Below are 24,316 nucleotides of genomic sequence, written 5' to 3' on the forward strand. Positions count from 1 at the left end.
GCAAGAGAGAGACCATTAGATTAAAAAACATTTAGTTCAGAATGATACATGCACATTACCAGGCAAGTCCTTTTTTCTATATTTACGACTTCGGTCAGCTACGCTGGCCTATGGAGTCCCTTGGGAAACAACTACCGAACCTTCCAATGATAGGATTTTTTTTTTTTAAATGTATCTGGGTTCCCGAAAGGACTAATCTCTATAATATATTCTGAGTTAGCCATTATTTAAAAAGTATGGTCCACAGAACTATTGAATCTGAGCAACCCTTTAACTGGAACAGAATATGATGGGGACTGAGGGAGGGAATGGGTTGGGGTTATCTTTGTATGGATTTCTTTAATTGTTTTTGTAACCCCCCTCTGAAAAAAATGACAAAATAGAAAGTTGGTTAAAACAATTACAGATTACAGATATTTGCACCTTTCAAATGAAGTATATTAAAAAGGTTTTGTTTAACAACATTATATTAAAAAAAAAATTACTTATTTTGAGGTTGGTTTTGCTGTGATGCACAAATGGCAGCCACATTTAATGGATTTGTACAAATATATTTTATTTGTCAGTAAACCCACACAAAAAAAATCTGCTGGGGAAATAGTTATTAAGGGTTAAGTTTGCCAATGCTACACTTAATTACAAAACAAAGCCTCAAGCAGTAGCCAAAACATGACAAGCACAAAAATCCTGAGTAAAGCAAACAAGATAATAACCAAAAGCGGTCTTTAAAATTCAACCAAACACTTAAATAATATTATTTACAATTCGATACTACAAAATAGCAATATAATCCACTTTGAGGAATAAGTTAGCAACACTTTATACAATTCATTTTGGTCAGAAAATAGGACACTTTCAATCAGATATTGCTTATCAGCAATTGACAACGTGTTTGAGATTATATACAAAAAAAATAGTTACAACAACAACAAAAAAGTACAACAAACATGAAACTAATTAAATTAACTTAAAATAGTGAATTCAACATGAAATAAATTAACTAAAATCCTTTTGTTTCCAACTCCCCTTTGAGTTCCTTCTTTTTTGACTGATATTTGTTTCCTGATCCAGTTCAGTATTTAAAACACGTAAACACCAGCACTTCCTTATATTCAAAAGGTCCTTATTTGCTTTATTAACCTGTTCCATAAAAGTTGAGAAAGAAGCAGCACTACTCTACATAGCGAGGAAATCTCCCTCTGTTATCAAGAGTTGCTGTGGACAATTCAGGATTAGCAGTGGAATAGGTCTGACCATTCAGGAGGAAAAATGGGTAATTTATAGGAAGGGGCTCACATATGGGAGGGAAATTATTTGTTGTGGTAGCGAGAGCTGGGAGGGAGTGCAGAGATTGTTGTGCTGTATTTCCTGCTGGTACAGATGGAGGAGAAGAAGGCAGACTAGACCAGGAAGACGGATTAGTTTGCTCTAAGAGGACAGGCTCCCCAATGGGGGGATGACCATTGTCCCCAACACCAATCCACAGAGGATGCATTGGCCTCAGATCACTTCCTGTGATGTTCTGGGGGTTATGGGGAACCCAGCTCACGGCCCACTGCTGCCTCCCATCTGATTTACTTCCCACCCCTCCCATTGAGGCAGGTAACTGGATCTGTGAGTTTGGCGCTGTCCCACTTTTACTAGTCCTTAGACAGGCCCTGATTTCAGGGTATGTTGGCACAGGTCGGGATAAGGAAGATGCAGGGATATTCCTCTCCATGGCTTGCGTATCATGTGACCTTTCACCCCAGTTTACTACCTGGCTCTTGACAAGGCTTTCTTGGTGTGTCCAAGCCTGGAAATGGCCTGCAGGGTTGCTTGGGGGTGTGGCCCAGTGGTATACATCTGGGTTATCCCTGTTAGGGCTTGAGTTGGAGAGGAAAAACAAGTTAGATGATAGATGCTTATATTTTCCCTCCTCCAAACCATTATTTAGCTATCTTTAATATGGTAGGAATTACATATCAATTGCTACTGTGTTAATTCATGTTTTGCTTCTGATACACAAGGGACATAACAGTGATCCCCTTCCTTGGCTTATTGACACAAACCTAAATGGTAATTTACTTACGATTTTGTGAGGTCTATTATCGGCAAAGACCCATGTTGAGGATATTTTTTCTGGAAAATAAACCATACATCAATAAAAGCACAGTCTATTTGATCTCTTTTTACTAGTTTAAAAATCTCACCATGGGAAACATGTTACTAAAGGCAATTTCAATTATTTGATATCATACATGTGTAATTTCTACCCCCCAAAAATGGGAATATATCAACAAACCTCAGCACAGCGAGTGTTCTCCATAGGCGGCCTCCCCCGACTCCGACCTCTGAATCTCTGTGCTGTGGTCCCAGTCTTAACCATGAGCTGGGTCCTCTTTGACACGCTTGTATGCAACAGTGAGACACCAGATTCTGTCACCCCAAAGACAATTTGTGGATTTGCTTTCTTGTATTTCGCCTGCAGCTCATCTGACCCTGTCTGTTTCGTGTTCCTCCACACCAGCATCTTTGAAGCGTCATACATGATGTGTTCCATGCCAAACCAAGACGTCTTGCTGACCATCGTGTTGCTGCAAGCTTTCAAATAGTAGATTTTCTCCTGAAGAAATCGGAACACCATGGCAAGGTGCTCAGCCTTTCCAACATCGAATCCGTCTTCTAATTTGTCTGCAGGAGTCTCTGTGAAAGTAGTCACAAGCCTCTGGACCCCCTGTAAACTTTCCACACTGTCGCCAAAATTGACCATGCAAGACAGTGGTACAGAGAGGAAGAAACTCTCTATGTCTGAGGGATTTCGTAATGCAGCCTCAATCTCCAGCCTCTCTCTTTTGCTTTTGAGATACATGTAATAAGACATTTCTGGGGCCCTTTTCAACTGTTCATTCAATGTAGAGACAGCTAAATGGTACCTCTGCAATGCAATTGGTCCTTCGTTGATGAGGCTTTGTTGGAAAGATGAATATAAAGAGGACTGCTGCTGTAATCCCACCTTCCCTTTAAAGAGTTCCCCATACAGAGTGGGATCGTACCACAGCAGACTCCTAAATGTAGATTGTCCACTCAAAAATCGCATCTTGTTATCTACAAATTGCCAGGCCTCCATCATTATCTGCAGTTCCAGGAAAGAATTCAACGCTTCGTACTTCAGTTCCATTGGTACAGGAGGACGGTCCAGATATCGCTCTAAAATCTGATCTCTTGAGACGATAGTACTATTGACCTCAACATTCTGTTTTTCCTCAAAGTTTAAGATGAAGTACTGCATCATGACTTTGCATTCAGTTCGCAACGGGCAAAGTTCGGCCAAGGAAGTTACTTTGTCTCCATGCTTTAGTGCATTTGAGATATCAGCCACACTGAAGTTTCTATGAAAAGTCTTAGTGTTCACCCTTACAATGTGGCTTGTTGGCTTCTGGTTGGTGTTTTCTTTTGTTTTACAAAATTCGGAATTCTCTGGTTCTATTTCTGCTAGTGCTTTGAGCATGATCATGTTGTTTGCATCAATAGTGTAATTTGGCTGTCTTTGCTGTTCTCTTGAGGCATCATTTTCTGCAATTGTAATCCCATGGTTAATGTCAGGCACACTTGTGGAGATTTCTGCTTCAGTTGTTTTCTTGTCCATAGGAGTTTGAGTGGACTTTTCAGGGACTTCCAACATGGAAGTACTATCAGGGCTAATGCAAGGAATTCTGTAATAATTCGTTTTATTCCCTCTTGTTTTCTCCTTGTGTTCCTGTTCTTTACTATGAATCAGGTCATTGTTTGTGTTGATATTCGGAGTGCATATCTTTATTGGGAAAGGAATTGCATTAGGTCTCAGATTGCGCAACTCCACCCTGTCAAGGACAACCAGATGAACTGGTTTCTCCTTATGGTCATTGACATTATTCTGGATAGTTTCACAAATCTGTGGCAAATTTGTCTCAGTTTCACAGAGTGTATCTGATGTTTTTGGCTCGGGTTTCCTAACTATGTACTCAAAATTTGTCAAGTAATCTCTTAATCTATTGATGAGTTTCACTTCCTTGGAGGGTGTGTCTTCTTGTTCCAGTGGGTTGCAGTAATGGGTTCTATCTGATGTGTCTGCTTTCTCTGTCTCCATTTGACCATACTTGTGCTGCAACACCCGAGCTATCTCTTCCTGTGGTTTGGGTGTGTTTGAAATTAACTCACTGCCACAAAGAATCTTGATGGCAGCATCTAAGGGAAACTCCATGTTCTCAGAAGCTGAAATGATCTCTTTAGCAGGCGCCATATCACTGTTGGCCTCTTCCACCTCTTTTATAGAGTGTGTATGAGCTTGTAATGCCTTTTCTTTCAGCAGATCCACCTCATGTTTTTTGAACTCAGTCATTCCCTCATTGTCTTGACTTATAGCCACGATATTGGTGCATTTCGGTGGAGGTAATTTGTTCTGAAGGGAAGTGCAATTGCTCTGGGTTTCCTGAGATGTTTCTGTGTCATGTGGCTTGCCGTCATTGCTAGTTCTGCTTTTAGATAGATCCTTTGCTTCCTCAATGTGTTGAATGTCTTCCACAAAGTTGCTCGCAGTGCTCCCATAATTAGATTTTGCAGCCTCTTCATTGACTATATCTATGGTCGACGAAGTTAAGGTTGTGTCAACAGCATCAGCTATCTGCTTTTCCTCGTTGATCTTTTCATTTCCATCTCTCATAGACATATTTGTTTCTAACCCTCTCGTTGGTGTCTTCAGATGTTTCTTCTCGAAACGATTACCTCTCAGATGTTTATTATCATCTGACGTTGGGCTGGAAGTAATATACTTTGCAGGAGCATTCCACACATTCCTTTGACTGTACATTCTGTTGTGATTGAATGTCCCCCAACGTTTTTTTCTCCTAAAATCTATTATCGTCTTCAGGATAGTGCTTTTTTTTGATGTTATGGGAACTCGCGTTGAGGTCTTTAAGTCATCTGACACAGACATTTTGTGAGCTGCAACCTTTGATTTAAATGTAAAACATGATTTGTGTTTGTTCTCTCTGGCATTTCTTGTGACCTTATTGGGGAAAAAGGTTTTGCGTTTCAAGTTTTTGTGGGAAACATTCAAACAGTCTTTTTCCCTCTGCATAAATGGCATCTGCATATGGCCTGTAATGGCTTTATGGGATGATCTTGATATTTCTGAGTATGGAATGTCAGTGGTGGATTTTTCAACGATCAATTTCTTTTTCACTCTTGAATGTTGATGATTTCTCATTATCCTCACTGAAGCATTTTCCTTCCCTTTGTATTTCTCTGCCATCATTTTGATTAATTTGGCATTGCGGGCATGTGCTCTGTTGAAGGTGGTGTAGTAGGTGGATGTTTTCAGAACACCGTCAATGGGTGTGTTTTCACTGATCATGCTGTTGTTGCTAAACTTTTCATTTTCCTGTACAGTTGTTGAGGCTTGAGTTCCTTGAGGACATTCTGACACTGAAAATCTCTTGGACAGAGAGGGTGATTCCGTGACAGCGGACAATTCTCTATCAGCATTTATTGTGATGCGAAGGTTAAATCCCTCTCCGATGTCTACTTGGTTTGGGTTGCAGGACGGAAGGAGTGATTTATTGGTGTCCATAGGACTGTCTTTGCATTTTGGTTTAAGGTAATGTTTACCAGAAATTGAGCATGATCCATGCTGATTAGGTGAAAGAAAGAGCTCACTGAGTTGCAGCCTGTTATACAGGAAACTGTAGACTGTATCTTTAGCTTTTGAATCATCAGCCTGACATTCTTCAGTATTATCAGCTAAGTCACCACAGGTAGAAAATGTATTGGATTCATTTTGTTGATGTTGGCCAATTCCATAACATTCTCTGTCTTTCTGCAAAAGCCTTTCATGATTTTGCCTTGACATGACTCCAGGACAGAAGACCGTGACACTCATAACTTCCTCTGATGTTCCCGTACCACAAACCTCTTCACAAGCATCCATGATATCAGTATGGCTCTCATAAATGACTGGACACCTTGTTTCTGAGGGATTTTCGTTCACCATTGTGTCATCCACTGAACTTACAGCATTTGTTTTGTTTTTCTCTGCTAAGATTGGTTCACACTTCAGTTCTCTGCTCTGTCTGTTTCCCTCAGCGATTTCAGGTACAATGTTTAGATTTTTTTCATATCTTATGGAATTTGGTTTGGAGCTTGCCTCTGTGTTCTGCTTGCTTGCATTAGAGTTTTCATTTAGAGCATCCTGAGGTTTTTCCTCTGTTGCTGAGTTAAGATTGGACCTCACCTCTGTTTCCTGCCGGCTTTCAGAGGTTGCAGTTTGGTTGACAGTCTGGGGAAGGAATGGAATCGGTGAGTCATTTTTCATTGCCATTTCATCTTGTGGTTCCACAGTAACTTTGTGCACATCCTCTTCCGTTTCTGTGAGACATGTAGTAGTGGATTCTGGGCTGCAAAGGTTCATGTCCTCTGGTTCCATATTGCCTGTGTTCCTCTCAAATTGGAGGGCCACGTTTTCCTCCACAGCCCCACAGACAATTGATGGATTATGGGCTGAAATTTCTGGGATAGGTTTTGAACTCTGATCACCATTTGTGGTGTACTGGGGCAGATTATGTTGTCTCACCTGCTGCTGCAAGTATGCACCACTGTCATCATGAGTCTTTTGAGTCTTTTCTGTGCTGGACAAGCATCTTTTTATACTTCCTGGTTTACATAGCCGCCCAGGGTCGACTGCAGTGACCTTGTCATTTTGATTGAGTAGACACCTGGACTTCTGAAAATAGGTTGCATAAAAATTGGTTCTCTCTAATAATGTATTTTTCTCATCAAATGACAGATGTTGTAGAGAACCAATTTTTGCCTTCCTCTCCTCTTTGGTCAGATGAAAATATGGAGAATACTTCTGGAACTTCATTTTAAGCATTCTAGATGATGGCTGATTCTCAGTTGTAGGTATCACAGAGGATGGAGCTGAAATATTCACCAAAGTAGCAGTAGAACAATCTATTGGTGTATCAGGCTGGCATGGTTTTGGATCATTCTTTTTTCCAGTTTCCCTGAGATTTTTCTCCTGTTTTGGTACATTTTGGAGATTCTTATGCTCTGGCTTCACGGTCAATATGCAGACAGAGGTACTTGTTTGTTGACCGCTCTCTGACTCCATTGAAATCGATCTCTGCATGTTGTTAGTGTCTCGTGCCGACAATCTGGGATCCTTAATCACACGTGAAGAATAAACTATAGTAGAGACTGGTTCCAATGCACCTGTTGCAGATGTAGACTGTCGCCATAAGTTATCCTGGTTCGTGGACAGGGTGTTCGAAACTTGTTGACAAGACTGAACTTGGTTACATAAGTGGGGTTTATTATGGTCAAATTGAGCTGTTCCAGCATGGCTTGGGATCTGTAAATGTATAGGATCAGTAACCAGTCCATTGTCTTCCAAGAAGGTAATTGAACCAGTGAATGGTGGTGGTAAAGGAGGAGCCCAGGAACTAAAGGGTGGTGGGGGCTGGTCGCAGGGACTAAAGGGTGATGGAGACGGTGTGGGTTGGACACAGGAACTAAAAGGTGGTAGAAGTTGGGCACAGGAACTAAAGGGTGATGGGGGCTGGACACAGGAACTAAAGGGTGATGGGGGCTGGACACAGGAACTAAAAGGTAATGGGGGCTGGACACAGGAACTAAAAGGTGATGGGGGCTGGACACAGGAACTAAAAGGTGATGGGGGCTGGACACAGGAACTAAAAGGTGATGGGGGCTGGACACAGGAACTAAAGGGTGATGGGGGCTGGACACAGGAACTAAAAGGTGTTGGAGGTTGGTCGCAGGGACTAATGGGCGCTGGGGACTGGTCGCAGGGACTAAAGGGCGGTGGGGGCTGGTCGCAGGGACCCAAGGGCGGTGGAGGTGGTGGGGGCTGGTCGCAGGGACTAATGTGTAGTGGAGGCGGTGGGGGTTGGTCACTTCCGTTGTGATACAATTGGTTTGCGATTGATGTAATGTTTTGGAAGTTCTGTTGATCACCTCTTTGGAATGGGGGGTTTGTTCCAAATCCCTGAGATCTGTATCCAGGCAATGGACTTTCAGTTGTCCCAAAATGTTTGAATGTCACGGTCGCATTCTGACCTCTACCCACTCTTTGAGCCACGGTGCAGGTCTCCAAACATGCCGCTGAATCTGGGAAAGATTATTATTAATATTATTATTAATACTACATAGGCTATAGTTTGCGTATATTAAATATAAAACATGGATCATCAGCTGATGATGAATATGCTGGAATAAATCTAGTCATTTAAACACAATCTGGTTATTGTAATTCCATACCCTTTGTTTTTGGCCCCAGTTTTACAGATGGAACTAGAGTGCTAGTCGGAGAAGAATTTACAGAAGGAACCAATGAAACCATAGCATATGGCAAACATTGCCTTGGTCTCTGTTTTAGCTCCTGGTTTTCGTTGTAGTCAAACAGGAACACCTGTAAACAGAGAATGTGTCAAGTCATGGTCATATGGTCACATATCAAGTCATGCCTCAGAGCAGCTCTTTCTAAAGGAGTGAACTTTCAAATATATTTATATATTGTATATACACACACAGAGTGTACAAAACATTAGGAACACCTGCTCTTTCCATGACATAGACCAACCAGGTGAATCCAGGTGAAAGTTATGATGCCTTATTGATTGCACCTGTTAAATCCATGTAAATGAGTGTAGATGAAGGGGAGGAGACAGGTTAAAGAAGGAGATAGTTGAGACATGTATTGTGTGCCTTTCAGAGGGTGAATGGTCAAGACAAAAGATTTAAGTTCCTTTGAACAGGGTATGGTAGTAGGTGCCATGCGCACTGGTTTGAGTGTGTCAAGAACTGCAACGCTGCTGGGTTTTTAATGCTCAACAGTTTCTTGTGTATCAAGAATGATCCACCACCCAAAGGACATCCAACCAACTTCACACAACTGTGGGAAGCATTGGAGTCAACATGGGCCAGCATCCCTGCTGAATGCTTTTTCGACAGGGGGTGAAACTCAATATTAGGAAGATATTCCTAATGATTTGTACACTAACTCACATATACACATACATATATATATATATATATATATATATATACATGTGTATATTGGCCATATATATACTCCTACTCCTTCAATGGTTTTTCTTTATTTTTATTAGTATCTACATTGTAGAATAATAGTGAAGACAACAGAACTATGGAATAACACAGAATCATGTAGTAACCAAAAAAGTGTTAAACAAATCAAAATATATTTTATATTTGAGATTCTTCAAAGAAGCCACCCTTTGCTTTGATGACAGTTTTGCAAACTCTTGGCATTCTCTCAACCAGCTTCATGAGGTAGTCACCTGGAATGTATTTCAATTAACAGGTGTGCCTTGTTAAAAGTTAATTTGTGGAATTTCTTTCCTACTTAATGCGTTTGAGCCAATCAGTTGTGTTGTGACAAGGTACGGATGGTATACAGAAGATAGCCAGAGGAGAGTGTGTTAATCAGACCTTCATGGTCGAATTGCTGCAAAGAACCCACTACTAAAGGACACCAATAAGAAGAAGAGACTTACTTGGGCCAAGAAACACTAGCAATGGACATTAGCCCGGTGGAAATCTGTCCTTTGGTCTGATCAGTCCAAATTTGAGATTTTTGGTTTCAACCGCCGTGTCTTTGTGAGAGACGCAAAGTATGTGAGCGGGTGATCTCCGCATGTGTGGTTCCCACCGTGAAGCATGGAGGAGGAGGTGTGATGGCGTGAGGGGGTTTTGCTGGTGACATTGTCTGTGATTTATTTAGAATTCAAGGCACACTTAACCAGCATGGCTAGCACAGCATTCTGCAGTGATTTGCCATCCCATCTGGTTTGCACCTAGTGGGACAATCATTTGTTTTTCAACAGGACTATGACCCAACACACCTCCAGGCTGTGTAAGGGCTGTTTGACCAAGAAGGAGAGTGATGGAGTGCTGCATCAGATGAACTGGCCTCCACAATCACCTGACCTCAACCCAATTGAGATGGTTTCGATCAATCAAATACACGTGTTTAGCAGATGTTATTGCTAGTGTAGCTGGTTTGGGATGAGTTGGACCACAGATTGAAGAAAAAGCAACCAACAAGTGCTCAGCATATATAGGAACTCCTTCAAGACTGTTTGAAAAGCATTCCAGGTGAAGCTGGTTGAGAGAATGCCAAGAGTGTGCAAAGCTGTCATCAAGGCAAAGTGGCTACTTTGAAGAATCTAAAATCTAAAATATATTTAGATTTGTTTAACACTTTTTTTTGGTTACTACATGATCCAATATGTGTTATTTCATAGTTTTGATGTCTTCACTATGATTCTACAATGTAGAAAATAGTAAGAAGAAAGAAAAAAACCTTTTCCAAACTTTTGACTGGCACTGTATATACAGTGGGGCAAAAAAGTTTTTAGTCAGCCACAAATTGTGCAAGTTCTCCCACTTAAAAAGATGAGAGGCCTGTAATTTCCATCATAGGTACACTTCAACTATGACAGAAAAAATGAGAAGAGAAAAAAATCCAGAAAATCACATTGTAGGATTTTTAATGAATTTATTTGCAAATTATGGTGGAAAATAAGTATTTGGTCAACTACAAACAAGCAAGATTTCTGGCTCTCACAGACCTGTAACTTCTTCTTTAAGAGGCTCCTCTGTCCTCCACTCATTACCTGTATTAATGGCACCTGTTTGAACTTGTTATCAGTATAAAAGACACCTGTCCACAACCTCAAACAGTCACACTCCAAACTCCACTATGGCCAAGACCAAAGAGCTGTCAAAGGACACCAGAAACAAAATTGTAGACCTGCACCAGGCTGGGAAGACTGAATCTGCAATAGGTAAGCAGTTTGGTTTGAAGAAATCAACTGTGGGAGCAATTATTAGGAAATGGAAGACATACAAGACCACTGATAATCTCCCTCGATCTGGGGCTCCACGCAAGATCTCACCTCTTGGGATCAAACTGATCACAAGAACGGTGAGCAAAAATCCCAGAACCACACGAGGGGACCTAGTGAATGACCTGCTGAGAGCTGGAACCAAAGTAACAAAGCCTACCATCAGTAACACACTACGCCGCCAGGGACTCAAATCCTGCAGTGCCAGACGTGTCCTCCTGCTTAAACCAGTACATGTCCAGGCCCGTCTGAAGTTTGCTAGAGAGCATTTGGATGATCCAGAAGAAGATTGGGAGAATGTCATATGGTCAGATGAAACCAAAATAGAACATAGGACAAAGAATGCTGAGTTGCATCCAAAGAACACCATACCTACTGTGAAGCATGGGGGTGGAAACATCATGCTTTGGGGCTGTTTTTCTGCAATGGGACCAGGACGACTGATCCATGTAAAGGAAAGAATGAATGGGGCCATGTATCGTGAGATTTTGAGTGAAAACCTCCTTCCATCAGCAAGGGCATTGAAGATGAAACGTGGCTGGGTCTTTCAGCATGACAATGATCCCAAACACACCACCCGGGCAACGAAGGAGTGGCTTCGTAAGAAGCATTTCAAGGTCCTGGAGTGGCCTAGCCAGTCTCCAGATCTCAACCCCATAGAAAATCTTTGTAGGGAGTTGAAAGTCTGTGTTGCCCAGCAACAGCCCCAAAACATCACTGCTCTAGAGGATATCTGCATGGAGGAATGGGCCAAAATACCAGCAACATTGTGTGAAAACCTTGAAGACTTACAGAAAATGTTTGACCTCTGTCATTGCCAACAAAGGGTATATAACAAAGTATTGAGATAAACTTTTGTTCTTGACCAAATACTTATTTTCCACCGTAATTTGCAAATAAATTCATTAAAAATCCTACAATGTGATTTTCTGGATTTTTTTTCCTCATTTTGTCTGTCATAGTTGAAGTGTACCTATGATGAAAATTACAGGCCTCTCTCATCTTTTTAAGTGCGAGAACTTGCACAATTGGTGGCTGACTAAATACTTGTTTTGCCCCACTGTACGTGTGTATTTACACTACATGACCAAATGTATGTGGACACCTGCTCCATCAAACATCTCATTCCAAAATCATGGGCATTAATATGGAGTTGGTCCTCCCTTTGCTCTATAACAGCCTCCACTCTTCTGGGAAGGCTTTCCACTAGATGTTGGAACATTGCTGCAGGGACTTGCTTCCATTCAGCCACAAGAGCATTAGTGAGGTCAGGCACTGGTGTTTGTTGATTAGCCTGGCTCACAGTCAGCGTTCCAATTCCTCACAAAGGTGTTCGATGGGGTTGAGGTCAGGGCTCTGTGCAGGCCAGTCAAATTCTTCCACATCCATCTCGACAAACCATTTCTGTATGGACCTCGCTTTCTGCACGGGGGCATTGTCATGCTGAAACAGGAAAGGGCCTTCTCCAAAAGCACATAATCATCTAGAATGTCATTGTATGCTGTAGCGTTTAAGATTTCCCTTCACTGGAACTAAGAGGCCGAGCCTGAACCATGAAAAACAGCCCCGGACCATTATTCCTCCTCCACCAAACTTTACAGTTGGCACTATGCATTCGGGCAGGTAGCGTTCTCCTGGCATCCGCCAAACCCATATTCGTCCGCCGGACTGCCAGATGGTGAAGCGTGATTCATCACTCCAAAGAATGCGTTTCCACTGCTCCAGAGTCCAATGGCGGGAAGCTTTACCCCACTCTGGCCGATGCTTGGCATTGCGCATGGTGATCTTAGGCTTATGTGCGGCTGCTCGGCCATGGAAACCCATTTCAGGAAGCGCCTGACGAACAGTTCTTGTGCTGACGTTGCTTCCAGAGGCAGTTTGGAACTCGGTATTCAGGGTTGCAATCGAGAACAGACCATTTTTATGCGCTTCACACATCAGCACTTAGCGGTCCCATTCTGTGAGCTTGTGTGGTCTACCACTTCGCGGCTGAGGCTGTTCTACAGCCAATGTTTGTCTATGGAGATTGCTTGGCTGTGTATGCGATTTTATACAACTGTCAGCAACAGGTTTCGCTGAAATAGCCAAATCCATTCATTTGAAGGTGTGTCCACATACTTCTGAATATATAGTGTATATTATATAAAAGATAGAGAATGACAGTGGGGTAAGATAGACAGAGGTTGTGTCAAAGAGCAGCAAGTGGGATTTGAACTAATGCAGACACCGTAGATATTTGTGCTGGAGGCTGCGGCATTACCACTAGACCAGCCAGGCCACGAAACTTACTGACGAGCTCAAAACTTGCTGAGACAAGCTGTCCCTCGGGACAGCGGGGTCTTTGGACACGTGACAATCGTAATTCACCGTTGGATCATGTGTGCTGTTCCTTCCATAACATGGAGGTACTTTTTTCACCTTGCCAAAGAGAACCTATGGGAAGAAAAGCAGAAACATATGTTTTACTTGCTTAATGAATAGAAATAATAACAATTATCATATTGACGACTATTACCATCTAACCTTGAAAATGATGAGGATTTTTCCAGCAGGGGTGTTGCCGCTGATATTTTTCAAGGCCACATCAGCGTGCCTGTGCAAATAGACTCCATATGACGGGTTTCCCAGAGAGTGTTGATCTGTGTTCTCAACCTTCAGTCCGTGTTGATACATTTGCTTAGCTTTTTGGTCAGAGGTGACTAAAAAACAGAACCTCTCCTCCATTTCTCTGACGTGTCTATCCTTTAAACGCATTTCAGATCTGAGATAATAGGAACATGAAAGCAAATGACTGGTCGACAGGGTTAGATGTATCACACAGTGTTGTGAAATTAAACATAACACCAAGTCTACATATATTAGTGATTCCCTCATTAGGCAATTTAGAGATCCCGCAAAGTAGGCATAAAAAGATAATTGGTAAAACTAGGAAATTATGGATGTGCAATTTCCACACACAGGCATATTTCAACTTCAAAGAGAACACTTGATAGGGAATAACAACACCCTCTTTACCTGATAGGGGATAACAACACCCTCTTTACCTGATAGGGGATAACAACACCCTCTTTACCTGATAGGGGATAACAACACCCTCTTTACCTGATAGGGGATAACAACACCCTCTTTACCTGATAGGGGATAACAACACCCTCTTTACCTGATAGGGGATAACAACACCCTCTTTACCTGATAGGGGATAACAACACCCTCTTTACCTGATAGGGGATAACAACACCCTCTTTACCTGATAGGGGATAACAACACCCTCTTTACCTGATAGGGGATAACAACACCCTCTTTACCTGATAGGGGATAACAACACCCTCTTTACCTGATAGGGGATAACAACACCCTCTTTACCTGATAGGGGATAACAACACCCTCTTTACCTGATAGGGGATAACAACACCCTCTTTACCTGATAGGGGATAACAACACCCTCTACTTGATAGGGGATAACAACACCCTCTTTACTTGATAGGGGATAACAACACCCTCTTTACTTGATAGGGGATAACAACACCCTCTTTACCTGATAGGGGATAACAACACCCTCTTTACCTGATAGGGGATAACAACACCCTCTACTTGATAGGGGATAACAACACCCTCTTTACTTGATAGGGGATAACAACACCCTCTTTACTTGATAGGGGATAACAACACCCTCTACTTGATAGGGGATAACAACACCCTCTTTACTTGATAGGGGATAACAACACCCTCTTTAGAGGATGATAACAAAGCAATATAAAAGGATATTAGATAGTCAGATGTTGCTGGATACCATATGTTTGATACCATTCCATTGATTCCATTCCAGGCATTATTATGAGCCTTCCTCTCCTCAGCAGATTCCACTGATGTACATATTCATATCATGTTTCAGTACAGAGTTGTATATGCATATAGCACATGCATGCAGTTCTTGTGAAGATATGCACTAATGCCATTGAACAACATGTTGATTGTCACCTTTTTTCAAAGAACTCTCGCAGAAGCTCCTCGTTGTGTATTAGCGTGACATCATCCCACTGCCAGCTGAAGGATATCTCTTTGCCCATGTCCAATCGGGACTCATTCAGAGTTGTCTGTATCAGACTATAGTCCCTGCTCTCTTTGAGGCAGACATCCAAAAGAGCTGGTCAAAAAGAGATGCACACGGACAGGATACAATGTAATTCAACCATCCAACAAAAATACATGGCAAAACACTCTGAACTTTAATTCACAAATCAATAGTTTTAGCATTATTGTTATTGTTGATAATAAATTGAATTTATATCACACTTTTTCAAGTGCTAAAAGCATTGTAGAGCGTGGCACTGACTTTATGAGCTTTCAGATTATATTATTCAGATTATATTGACATGGGTTCTGAATGTGATTATATGTTTCTCATACCTTTTCCATCTCCCCTCTTCCTCCTGGGAATGGTGAAATTCCTCAGGGGCGGAGCTCCTATTACCTGGGAAGAGCTCACTGTTTGAGCTCCTATTGCCTGGGAAGAGCTCAGGGTCAGAGCTCCTATTGCCTGGGAAGAGCTCACGGTCGGAGCTCCTATTACCTGGGAAGAGCTCAGGGTCAGAGCTCCTATTGCCTGGGAAGAGCTTCGGGATGGAAGTGCCATCTCTCTCTTGCTACCGAGTGTCTCCATGGTGCTGCCCTAATCCAGAACATCACCCTGTTAAAAGTCCACACATCAGATCACAGCCAAGAGGACCGGACAACTTCTTCTCACTACAAAAACTGTTAAAACACCATTTTGTATTTTCTCAATCTGGAATGCTGTCATGGCATGTTTTTGTATGAGGCACACTTCCCCATTTCTGAGTAACATGAGAACTTGATTGTGCAAGCATTCAAAAAACTGCCAATTAGTATGTTGTTAAGTCAACCTTCTTCCCCATTTCCAAATAAAAATTGGTGCCAATGCTCAGGTATACTTACGGTTTGCATATCCAATCGTGTTCAGTGGTGGTATTTACCCTCATTCATCGAGATATAGTATACTGTATTGATTTACAAAGTACTGGATTCACAGCAGAATAACAAGGTGCCCAAAACGGCAACCTTATCTCTCAGATTGTTCGATGATCTCGCTTAGCTCACGGAAATCATTCGTTTTTCTTCCTCGTCGAGGGCAAAGTTACTGGCACATGCTTGAGCGGATCAGAATCTGAATGTAAATATGTGTAGTTCTAATATCTCACCCGGTCTCAATAATGTCTACCCATTCCTGGAACATGTATGGTGTATCCAAAGTCACTGTGTTGTCTCAGTTGACCTTTAACCTTCCCTTCTGATAAGTCTCTCAGCCCCCATTTGCTTGTTTTAACATCATGTGACCCACGTGACCATATACAGACAAGTATTTGGAGCAAAACAGATTCAACTTGACAGATTCAACTTGAGGCCAAAGGTTGTACAACACTGTCTATAACTGTGGAAATAAGCCAAATTGGTTAATGCAGACAGATCGTAAACTACACTTACAGAAAAACCACATGACTTCACAAGTGGAAAATCACATGCTTTCACGTGAAATTTCACACTTGAAGTCATGTGAAAACATGTGTTTTTGGAAAACTTCATATGATTTCACATGTTGCTTTACATGTTATCACATTACCTTCACATAAGATCCCACGAAAACATGTTTTTGGAACACTTCACGTGTTCACATGTGAAATTCATGTGGTTTTTCCGTAAAGTCAAATCAAAGGTTTGCTTCTATGTATTGAGCAACAAATCCGCTATCACCAAAATCTGCTCCAAAACCAAAATATCTCTGGAAATGGAACAGTGATATCGACCTGCGTGTGAGCCTCTGATGCAAGGAACCACTCAAAAACAGAAATCACAAAAAAAAAGTGTGTTACCTTTTAATTAGATATTATAAACAAAGTAAACAATTCTTCAAAAAATATGAAGAAGTAGGTAATCCAGTCAAAACAGCCATCCAACGCTAAAATGAAGAAGTAAGCAGTCTTTTTTTTAACTGGAAATGTCGAAAGTGAGCTCAGCCTCACAGGACTGGTTCCATGTGTATGAAACAAGTACTGCACAGACTGTTCTTTGACAATCAGACGGCAAACAAGTTTGATGGCAAACAAGTTTAGCAGGTTTTTTTTTCACACTTGTTCTTCCTGAATACTTTTCGACCATGAACATTGAGGCATGCATTCCAACAGCTTCATCTATGAGGCTGGTTGAAACGGGCATGAAACTGTTTCACCCAGACTACCTGCACTATCTTTACTGAGCCCTTTTTGCACCAACTCTTTTGATTCATCACATACACTGCCTTTACGGTTTATCTGCTGTTACTATCATCTACTGCTGCTACTACTATCTATGCCGTTGCCTAGTCACCTATTATGTTTATATCTACCTCAATGACCTCATACACCTGCACATCAACTCGGTACTGGTACCCCATGTCTATAGCCAAGTTATCGTTACTCATTGTGTATTTATTATTATTTTTCTCTTCATTTTTGGGAAGGGCCGTAAGCATTTCACTGTTAGTCGACATCGATTGTACTTGTGACATGCTACGTAAACAACTTGATTTGAAATTACTTGGAAGGAAAAGGCACGACTCTCGCTTCACAATTAAAAACCTGATGTTTTATTTTCTAATTCGTGTTTTAAACATTTGTTTTATGTTTTAAACTTGAGTTAGAAAATAAAACATCACGTTTTGAGTGAGCGTTGTGCCTTTTCCTTCCAAATGCTCTAATTTTTGGTTGCACCTTGTCACATATTAGTTAAGCACCTCTCCATAAATCATAAATCACCCCATCTCAAGACAAACTGTAGACCTGTACTTATACTGACTGCAGAGTGTGCATCAGTAAAACCCTGATGTTTTTGTTAGACCATCATACATCATGTTTAATCATTTAATGAAGATACACGAAAGATGAAAAAAAGCTAAACAAAATAAGCAGGAAATGACTGAAGCAGTGAAGACATGCTGTTCTCTTACCATACTCAGAATTGTGGATAAAAATCTTCAAGCTTGTCTCAGATGCATTTGTCACTCAAATGTGAGTGTCATACAATTTGTACTTGCAATTTAAGGGGACACTCTGCAAAGGGTTACTGCAGGAGGAAATGGCTTGACCTCAAAGTCACATGCTCAGTTGCAAAGGCTCAGGAAGTCCCCGCCACTGCTACAGCTCACACCTCCTATAGCTGCATATATAGGTTCTTACCACAAAGACTAATATATTCTACTGAAAGACAACAAAATGAAGACATCATTTTCCAATCCTGTTCATATACAGCTGACAGATTTGGTTTTGACTGAATACACAATCAATTGCCCTTTAATTGTTGTTATATAGCTGTTCATCGTTTTATAATAGTTCCCCTGTATTGAACAACATGTTGAATCATGGAAAATGTACTGATCTGAAGGATAAGCACTGCAGCACACTGACCTACACACATACACTAACATCATGGGTGGTATGCTAATTACAACAGCTATAATAGTCAACTACAGACAGTGTTGGCAAACTGCATGTAATTCAGCTAGTCATTTAACTACATTTTACAGTAGCTTGGTGTTAGTTGAACTCAATTCAAATGTTGGTCGTTTTTTCAGTAGTTCATTATTTTGTAGCCATGTAGCGGTGTAGCTGACTACTGGAACTACACACGACTGTTTTACCTTGTAGCGGTGTAGCTAACTACAGGAACTACACTCTACTTTTATAGCTAAAATAAAATAATGGATGAAATAGGTAAGAATTGTCTTTATTTTTCGGCATCAGGCCTAATTCTCCCTTGAAAAATAGGTTTTGCGTTTAAGCTAAATTGCACATTCTGCTAACATCTGATTCCAGAGTGATCTGTTCTTGAAATTTGTAGTCGATAACATATCAGGTTTAGATATGATAATTTTTCACAAAGTAGTTTGGAGGTAGTGAACTACCTTTTCAAAGTAAGTTTAGTTAAATAAACTCTAGCTTTAGTGTAGCTTAACGTCTTCCAGTGTGAAGTAATCGGTTGCTTGGTTAACTCTTTTTTCAGAGTAGCTTCCTCAACACCGACTAGAGATGGGCGTATGTGATATAATTATGGGCGCACAGTGATAAAAAGCACCAAAACTGAGGCCTCTCTTTATAGTGTGACCTTTTGTGTATTTACATGGTGGTTACAGGGCCTACAGAAAGGATTCCCTCCGCTTGACTTTGTCCACATTTTGTTGTGTTACAGACTGAATTTTAAAATGGATTCAATTGAGATTTTGTGTCACTGGCCTACACACAATATCCCCATAATGTCAAATTGGAATAATATTTTTAGAAATTGGTAAAAAAAATGTCAAGCTGAAATGTCTTGAGTCAATAAGTATTCAACCCCTTTGTTACGGAAATCCTAAATAAATAAGTGTAAAAATGTGCTTTACAAGTCACATAATAAGTTTCATGGACTCACTCTGTGTGCATTAATAGTGTTTAACATGATTTAGCCTCATCTCTCTACCCCTTTGCACCCTACACTTTATCTGTAAGGTCCCTCAGTCGAGCAGCACATTTCAAACACAGATTCAACCACAAAGACCTTGGAGGTTTTCAAATGCCTCGCGTTGAAGGGCACCTATATTGTTATAAATATGTATTTTTTAAGCAGATATTGAATATCCCTTTGAGCATGGTGAAGTTATTAATTACACTTATGATAGTGTATCAATACACCCAGTCACTACAAAGATACAGGTGTCCTTTATAACTCAGTTGCCGGAGAGGAAGGAAACCTCTCAGGGATTTCACCATGAGGCCAGTGGTGACTATAAAACAGTTACAGAGTTTACAATACTAACCTAAATGACAGAGTGAAAATAATAAAAATATTCCAAAACATGCATCCTGTTTTCAATAAGACACTAAAGTAAAACTGCAAAAAATGTGACAAAGAAATTAACTTTATGTCCTGAATACAAAGCGTTATGTTAGGGACAAATCCAACACATCATTGAGTACCACTCTTGATACTTTCTAGCGTGGTGGTGGCTGCATCATGTTATGGGTATGCTTGTCATCTGCAAGGACTAGGGACTGGAAGACAAATTCACCTTTCAGCAGGACAATAACCTAAAACACAAGGTCAAATATACACTGGCGTTGCTTACCAAGATGACATTGAATGTTCCTGTATGACCTAGTCACAGTTTTGATGTAAATTGGCTTGATAATCTATGGCATGACTTGAAAATGGCTGTCTAGCAAATCGACAACCAACTTGACAGGGCTTGAATAATTTTTTAAGAATAATGTGCAAATATTATACAATGCAAAGCTCTTAGAGACTTACTCAGAAAAACTCACAGCTGTAATCGCTGACAAATGTGATTCTAACATGTATTGACTCAAGGTTGTGCATTCTTATGTAAATAAGATATTTATTTTTCAATAAATTAGATAAATAAATTAATTAAACATTTCTCAAATCATTTTTTGAGTTTGTTATTAAGGGATATATTGTGTGTAGATGGGTGAGAGAAAACAGATTTAATCCATTTGGAATTTAGCCTGTAACACAACAAAATAAGTCAAGGTTTTTGAATACTTTCTGAAGGCAGGTACATGTAATTAGTGTGGATAGGTACACATTAGTGTGGGTACTAGGTAGACCTATGGATTACCATGTAAATGGGTGGTTGACATAATGGCAAACACAATATAACTTAATTTAAAATGGTTACAATTGTGACATTACTAAAAGCTTTGTTTTTAAAAAATCTTGGAAGAGCTCATGAGTTAATTCTTCCAGTGTTTGTGTTTTTTTCTCTCACAATTCTGAGCCAAATGTGCTAATTGTCCAATGTTGTGTCTGTCCCATGGACGATTGTGGAACTTTGAAATTAAATTAACATAAATTAATAAAAACATGAATACAATTCCCTTCACCTACTCTTGTACTTATGACACAGAAGTCTCTATCAAGAAACAATAGTTCCCAAGTCCATTTGTGATATTTCAAAAATTAAACTTTGTCCTCAAAACCAATGTCCAAATGGTGTGACACAATTCTGTGATCAAACAACGAGCAAGCATTTGAGCACCATTGGACAGGGAAGGGTTCTCTTGCAACGAGGAAGTACAGAAGACATTGCTGGAGCACATAGTTGGAACAGATTGGCAGCTTTGTTGTATGTTGTGTATTGTCCACGAGGTGAGGCCAATAAATAAACATTTAAAAGGTGTTGTCTTGAACAAAATGTTAAGGCAGGTAACATGAGGCAGGTAACATCGTCATACACAATTAAACAAATTGCTTTCTATCTAGATTTTTATCTATGAATCTAATTCAAACTTGGTTATGGTCATTAGATGAGGAAATTGTGTTTTTCAATTTAAATTCTAGAATATAAATTACTGATTTAACAACAGAAGAAACTAATAATTAGTCAAAATAATATTTTTGTCTATTGGGGAATTAATAAACCTATATATTAGAATGAATTATAATGCCACACCAGAGGACAAATTCAAGGCTATAATGCATGACATGGTTAATTAAATATGATTTTTTTCAATAAATCGAAGGTGGCCACATAACATTTTTAATTGTTTAGACAGTCTATTGCAACTATATGTTTTGTTTACATAAATTTTAGAATACATATTTTTTTCCTTTTGTTTTGGCCATATGGCAACTACTTAAATACATATACACACAGTGGCTTCAGAAAGTATTCACAACCCTTGACCTTTTCCACATTTTGTTGTGTTTATTAATGTGTTTAATTCCATTCGCTCAGTTCCAGCTATTAATATGAGCCGTCCTCCCCTCAGCAGCCTCCACTGCTCTGTACCCCATACTTTATCTGTAAGGTCCCTCAGTCGAGCAGTGTATTTCAAACAGATGCAACCATAAAGTACAGGGAGGTTTTCCTAATGCCTCGCAAAGAAGGGCATCTATTTATTTATTTGTATTTATTTAACCTTTATTTAACTAGGCAAGTCAGTTAAGAACAAAATACTTATTTACAATGGCGGCCTACCAAACCCTCCCCTAACCCGGACGACGCCGGGCCAATTGTGCGACGCCCTATGTGACTGCCGATCAATGCCGGTTGTAATACAGCCCAGGATCCAACCCGGGTCTGTAGTGATGCCTCTAGCACTGCGATGCAGTTAAACCGCAGCGCCACTCGGCATGGTAAAGTTATTAATGATGTCAACGATTGCAGCGTCATCCAAAGAGCAGACAAAGACCAGACCATTGGTTGCTATGCAACGACTGACTGCTTCCGGCTCAGAATACCACCTTAGTCGTGCACTGAAGCTGGTACAAGTGATTCAACAGCTCCCAACAGCAAAGATGTTCTGGCTGGTCTGGTCTGGTAGATAGTCTGGCTGGTCTGGTCTGGTAGATAGTCTGGCTGGTTTTAGCTAGTAGATAGTCTGGCTGGTTTTAGCTAGTAGATGTTCTGGCTGGTTTTAGCTAGTAGATGTTCTGGCTGGTATTAGCTAGTAGATGTTCTGGCTGGTTTTAGCTAGTAGATGTTCTGGCTGGTCTGGTCTGGTTTTAGATAGTCTGGCTGGTTTTATCAGTAGATGTTCTGTTCTGGCTGGTCTGGTCTGGTAGATAGTCTGGCTGGTTTTAGCTAGTAGATGTTCTGGCTGGTTTTATCTAGTAGATGTTCTGGCTGGTTTTCTGGTCTGGTAGATAGTCTGGCTGGTTTTAGCTAGTAGATGTTCTGGCTGGTCTGGTCTGGTAGATAGTCTGGCTGGTTTTATCTAGTAGATGTTCTGGCTGGTCTGGTCTAGTAGATGTTCTGGCTGGTTTTAGCTAGTAGATAGTCTGGCTGGTTTTAGCTAGTAGATGTTCTGGCTGGTCTGGTCTGGTAGATAGTCTGGCTGGTTTTAGCTAGTAGATAGTCTGGCTGGTTTTAGCTAGTAGATGTTCTGGCTGGTCTGGTCTGGTAGATAGTCTGGCTGGTTTTAGCCCCTTACAGAAAAAAACACATGATTTCATGTGAAATTGTACATGATCACGTGTGTAGTTTAATGTTATCACATGTTGCTTTACATGTTGCCTCATGTTATTACATTAACTTCACATGAAAGCATGTATTTTTGGAACAGTTCACACGTGGCCAGGTGACATTCATGTGTTTTTTCTGGAAGGGGCAGGTCAATCAGCTACCAGTTACCATGTCTCAGAACCTACCTAGAGCTAGCCAAACTGGTTTAACTGGTCTCCAGGTTGAGCTGGATTTTCCAGCAGGGTATGTTTTAGGGACATGTATTCCAAAGTGGTACCAAACTTAAAATCGAGCACAGGAAACATACTTCACAACTGGATTAATCTGGTGAAAATTTTATTGAACACTAAAATAAAAGGATTGATGGTTAATACAACTGTAAAACATCCACATGTTCATCTATACCCTTCAAAGCAATACATCTGTTGCCATGAGAATCCGCTTCATTTTCCAGGACCGCATCATAACCAATGATGTATATAAACCCTGGATTGTTGACGCTATGTATCGGCCATATTGACACTCCCCAGTAGGCGCTGTCCTCCATAGGAATGAATGGAATTCTACAATGTTTCAAGGACAAAATTGCATGTATTTAAGTATTTTGTTGTTGTAGTGGGGACAGTAACATTAGTCATCTCAAAAAACTATACTTTAAGGAAAATGCTATATATTTTTTACTTTATGTTTAGCTCACATTATATAATTTAAAAGTATGCATTAAGGTGTCTGTAATAGAATATATGTGGCAAAAACGAATGTAGATATTTATAAATTAATAGCTTCCAATGGTGGGGGAGTGCCAAGATGGAGGCACGGTGGCTTCAACATAACGCCCCTATCAGTCATGTAGTGTTTATATAAATCACTGATCATAACCCTTCGAAGACTGCATTCTCTTCAGCTTTACCCTCTCCCGGACCCTGCTACATGTAAAAGCTATTCAAAGACAAACATTTGAATCATTAGCATAAAAAAATTAAAAATATCATTAGATTGTCTATAGATCTTTTGGAGCATACTCACAGAGGCAGGGTAACTGTAAATAGGCATCACTGATCCGATCACTATTTCCTTTGGCTAAAGTATCTTGTCACCTTGTACTAACTGCTTTGAAAGCGGTAGGAGATACAGGTCTCTGTCTCCCATCTGTCTAGCTGTAGGGATGTCTTTTGCTTATAGCAAACACAATTTGCTAAATTGTGTAGTAATGACAGACTCTCCCTGGGGCCAGTACAAATGACACTCTGGTGGCAAAGTGTTGGTAGTACATGTCCTAATTGATGACGAGGCTTCCACTGACAGTAGGCTATTTACAGTTGCACTTTACCATGTGTGTTCTGGGAAGACATCTTGTGAGTGCACAACATGTCGAACTTCAAGTTTTTTTGATCCT

The 24,316-nt window shown here is 40.5% G+C and overlaps 1 protein-coding gene across 5 annotated transcripts; it reads right to left on the reverse strand.

Annotated features, from left to right (window-relative positions):
* Nucleotides 1-535: 535 nt before the first annotated feature.
* LOC112236047 lies at nt 536-18,426 on the reverse strand. Of its 5 annotated transcripts, none has more exons than XM_024404626.2 (9): nt 17,905-18,008; nt 15,315-15,594; nt 14,886-15,051; nt 13,431-13,668; nt 13,197-13,340; nt 8,296-8,446; nt 2,285-8,145; nt 2,072-2,121; nt 536-1,865 (listed from the first exon to the last, which is right to left on the reverse strand). In XM_024404626.2, the coding sequence occupies exons 2-9, from the start codon at nt 15,565-15,567 to the stop codon at nt 1,172-1,174; spliced, it is 7,557 nt and encodes a 2,518-aa protein (XP_024260394.2). In that variant the 5' UTR covers nt 15,568-15,594; nt 17,905-18,008; the 3' UTR covers nt 536-1,171. The 5 variants fall into 5 exon arrangements, with proteins under 5 accessions (XP_024260394.2, XP_042158590.1, XP_024260396.2 ...); XM_042302656.1 differs by having other exon boundaries at nt 13,431-14,770; XM_024404628.2 differs by lacking the exon at nt 17,905-18,008 and adding an exon at nt 16,793-16,951.
* Nucleotides 18,427-24,316: the final 5,890 nt, after the last annotated feature.

Source organism: Oncorhynchus tshawytscha, linkage group LG20, assembly GCF_018296145.1.
Source record: "Oncorhynchus tshawytscha isolate Ot180627B linkage group LG20, Otsh_v2.0, whole genome shotgun sequence".
Taxonomy (NCBI): domain Eukaryota; kingdom Metazoa; phylum Chordata; class Actinopteri; order Salmoniformes; family Salmonidae; genus Oncorhynchus; species Oncorhynchus tshawytscha.

Bases quoted from the DNA above. Each gene is read 5' to 3' on its own strand.
- LOC112236047 (XM_024404626.2), bottom strand. From the start codon at position 15,567: ATGGAGACACTCGGTAGCAAGAGAGAGATGGCACTTCCATCCCGAAGC. The intron at 15,052-15,314 runs GTATGAGAAACA...CTTTTTGACCAG, and splicing joins GAAGAGGGGAGATGGAAAAG to CTCTTTTGGATGTCTGCCTC. The intron at 13,341-13,430 runs GTTAGATGGTAA...TTCTTCCCATAG, and splicing joins AAATCCTCATCATTTTCAAG to GTTCTCTTTGGCAAGGTGAA.